Source organism: Lactuca sativa, chromosome 1 (assembly GCF_002870075.4).
Source record: "Lactuca sativa cultivar Salinas chromosome 1, Lsat_Salinas_v11, whole genome shotgun sequence".
Lineage (NCBI taxonomy): Eukaryota > Viridiplantae > Streptophyta > Magnoliopsida > Asterales > Asteraceae > Lactuca > Lactuca sativa.
Genome location: NC_056623.2, coordinates 1649219 through 1652781, shown reverse-complemented (window position 1 = coordinate 1652781; position 3563 = coordinate 1649219). Strand labels below are relative to the sequence as shown.

General features: G+C 30.7%; 1 protein-coding gene across 1 annotated transcript; it reads right to left on the bottom strand.

The window, feature by feature from the left end:
* Positions 1-1561: 1561 nt before the first annotated feature.
* On the bottom strand, positions 1562-3563 carry LOC111894689 (uncharacterized). The gene is made up of 6 exons (XM_023890775.2): positions 3416-3563; positions 3160-3309; positions 2458-2593; positions 2217-2354; positions 2017-2138; positions 1562-1903 (listed from the first exon to the last, which is right to left on the bottom strand). The coding sequence occupies exons 2-6, from the start codon at positions 3201-3203 to the stop codon at positions 1729-1731; spliced, it is 615 nt and encodes a 204-aa protein (XP_023746543.1). The 5' UTR covers positions 3204-3309; positions 3416-3563; the 3' UTR covers positions 1562-1728.

Here is a 3563-nt window from a genome sequence, read left to right as displayed (position 1 = left end):
CATTTTCTCTTTCAAGATTGTAGACTCTTTCACTTTATTTTGATATAAGATATACTTGAATATATTTTTACGACGTCAGCCCCTTATTCTTAAATCATGTGTCCGTACCTGCTCAAACTCGGTTGAATATTTGATACCACGAGTACCAACGCCACTTATCTTTTTAGGACACTAAATTAATAAGAGTCTTAACTTCGAGATATCTAATTACGCAACCCAAATTCATATACAATTTTTACACATAACTAGCAAAATAGATAAAAACGTAATTATACTTTTTATACCATCTTCAATTATAGTTTAACACAAAAACTATAAAAACGGTATGTGTCATACCTATACGGCTATACGTTTATCATCATATTGATTACGTGGTTTCGTCTAAATCCATTTATATTAACTACCCTAAGCACCAAATTGATAATTTAAATTAAAACAAAGTGATCATAAGAGAAAAGAAAGATGATTATTGATTAATAAATCTTTTTATTTAAGTAGGCCATAAAACAATGAAAATATCTTATATATTAAACTTGTTTTTTTATTAAACCAAAAAAACTGTTTGAACTAATTAAATGATAATTTTACCCATCCGTATATAAATGATATTAAATAACAAATGACTTTTCATATAAGAACTTTTATAAATCTAGTTTAACCGAACAAAACATATGATTTTTATGAAATATTAATCAAACTATATGATATAAATTAGTAATAACTTGTGAGCTAAGCTTGGTATTATTTTTCTATCAAGATTTTTTCCATCACATCTTATCATGAATTTCCAATGTTAATAGTTATTTTCATTAAAATTGTATGAGAAGTATTTTTTTGGAATATGTAAATGAAAAATGTCTAAAATTACACATCCAAAAATAATTAAGCAAAGCTAGCAGGCATTATGAAAACCATGAAATGTATGGTATGTATCTTAATATAAATAGATTTTAAAAAAAAAATGCAAACCTCACCATTTGGACCCACACTGATGAGATAGGGGTAAATCACAAAACAATTACAATATTACTTACCTCAATCACTAGACTCTCATCATAAAAGTATATTATATGGTATGGTATATGTCTGAATATGTTAAGTTATGTTGAGATTAGATGAAGATTAAACACACATATACAATATATATATATATATATATATATATATATATATATATATATATATATATATATATATATATATATATATATATATATATATATATATATATATATATATATATATATATATATATATAGACTAAGTATGTAACTCATTAGTTCATTAAGTGAACACCCGGTGACTTAGAGCTGGTCTCGTTTAAGAAGAGTTTGTACATTGATACATCAGAAACCAATTCTAATATTTATACCGTATACATACAGAAATACAAGCAAACCGTATTTGAAGGTATAATTAAATTTCCAATATATGATATATCAATTGCACCAATAGATGCGGCTTTTAACATCCATTATTGAAAGAATGATGTTTGCATGATTCAATTACTAGGCACAATGCAAAGAGTAACGTTATTAACATGCATATAATAATATTATAATACTATAAGAAAGCATAAATTTGGTTGGTATAATGAGGTCAAAGGTCAGTGAACAGGAATGAATATCTGAGATGCAAAACCAAATCAAACATATAAATTTTCTCCTTTTTTTTACAGTAAAGAAAAGAAAGAATTTGAGTTTAGGGTTGGTTTAAGAGTTATAAGTTTTAACGGAGGTCAGTATTTTGTGGTTTCCTCTGGAACATGAGAGAGCCCAAGACAACAGCTATTCCAGTTATGGCTATCGTGAATACAAGTCTTCTTGTAGAGAATTCTTGTGGTGGGGGTCGCGGCCTTCTTCTAGCTGCCCCACCCCCATGCTCTCTTTCACCTTCCCTCGCCCTAATTCACAAACATCAAACATCAAACAAACAAACATTCAAACCTAACACTTCTTAAATATATAGTGGAGTATATTTTTTTGTTGAAAAAAAAAAGTAAAAAGTTTTTTAAACCTGGAAGCTTCTGCAGTGGTATCTGGGACACCGTTACAAGTGAGTTCATGGGCCATTCTCTCACGTAATCTGATGTATCTGATGCACAGATTGCAGAGCTCTGTCCTGTTTCCACAGACTTCCTGGTAATTGGTATTTTTAAAAGAAATGATTAATTGGTATTTCAAATATTTTGGAAAGAAAGATTGATTATTGGTTACCTGATGCTCAAATAAGTCGATTGCAGGCAAAGGGAATTCACAGTAATCACATGTCACGATTCGTTTGGGGCAATGTTCACGTTGGTGTGCAGCCAGGCTTTCAGGTTCCATGCTCTCGCTGCACAATGAACATGATACCTGTGTGTGTGCGTGTCCTCTCAGCTCTTGTTTCTTTTTCACTTATTAATTTTTTTAAAGCCAATATGTATATAATAACCTGACTGAATGACTGACTACATACCGGAGCATGGGTGTTGGAGTAATGCTCTTCAGCGTGTTTTTTGGGAACCATTTCATCACAGAGTTTACATTTTTCTAAATTGCGCGAGCAGTGAAAATAATGCAGATCGATATTCGAAGACGGAATCGCTCTGTCACTGCACAATCATGCTTACATTATTATTCTCGTTTTTTTTCTTCACCAATTTTATATTCTCAACTCTTAACACTTACTTATCCAAACAATATAGAGTATATATTTTCAAAAAGTTAAACCAACATAAAAACTAGAACAAGAGATATGGAAAAGAAGACATCAATAGGAATAGGATAACAGAACCTTTTGTATTTAATGGCATCATATATATATATATATATATATATATATATATATATATATATATATATATATATATATATGAAACCATCAAAGATTACTTGCAATTTCAAGCTCCCGTTGGTATGATCTAACATTTCAAATCGGGATATAATGGATATAGATGCCAGACGAGACAATCAAATCGTCAGTTAACAACTACCCTAGCTTAAAAACCTCAAACACTTTTCGCACCAAACACAAATCTTTCTATGCCTACAGGCTACGTATAACCAACTGTTTCACTTAACCTCATAAAATCCCATATGCAATGCAACAAATATCATATTAAATAAGAAATCTCAAAATCACGCAACAATTTTCAAGAAAAAGAAACCCTATTATTACCAGTGACTGCAAATGTTTGTCGCGCGATAAGAACCTACGTCCATCGTCTCGGTTGAAGGTAGGTATCTTACCCACAACACTACCAAATTATCTGCAAACTTCGAATTCTAGAATCGAATTGAATTCCTTATCACAAGAAGATCCAAATTCCTAATAAAATCATACGAGTATGATGAGATTGGTATGGTATGCGGGAAAAAAACAAACAAGAAAAAAAAAAACACGGAAATGAAGGATTGAAAGCTTTGAAAAGGACCTGTGATTGTGAAATCGATCGCTCCAACGGAACACTTTCGCACAGGAGTCACTTCCTGGATTTGGTGTTTTTCTTGATGATGAGAATTTCAAGAAACGATGCAACTTCGTGGATTTAATGTATCTCTTTCATACACACATATTTTTCA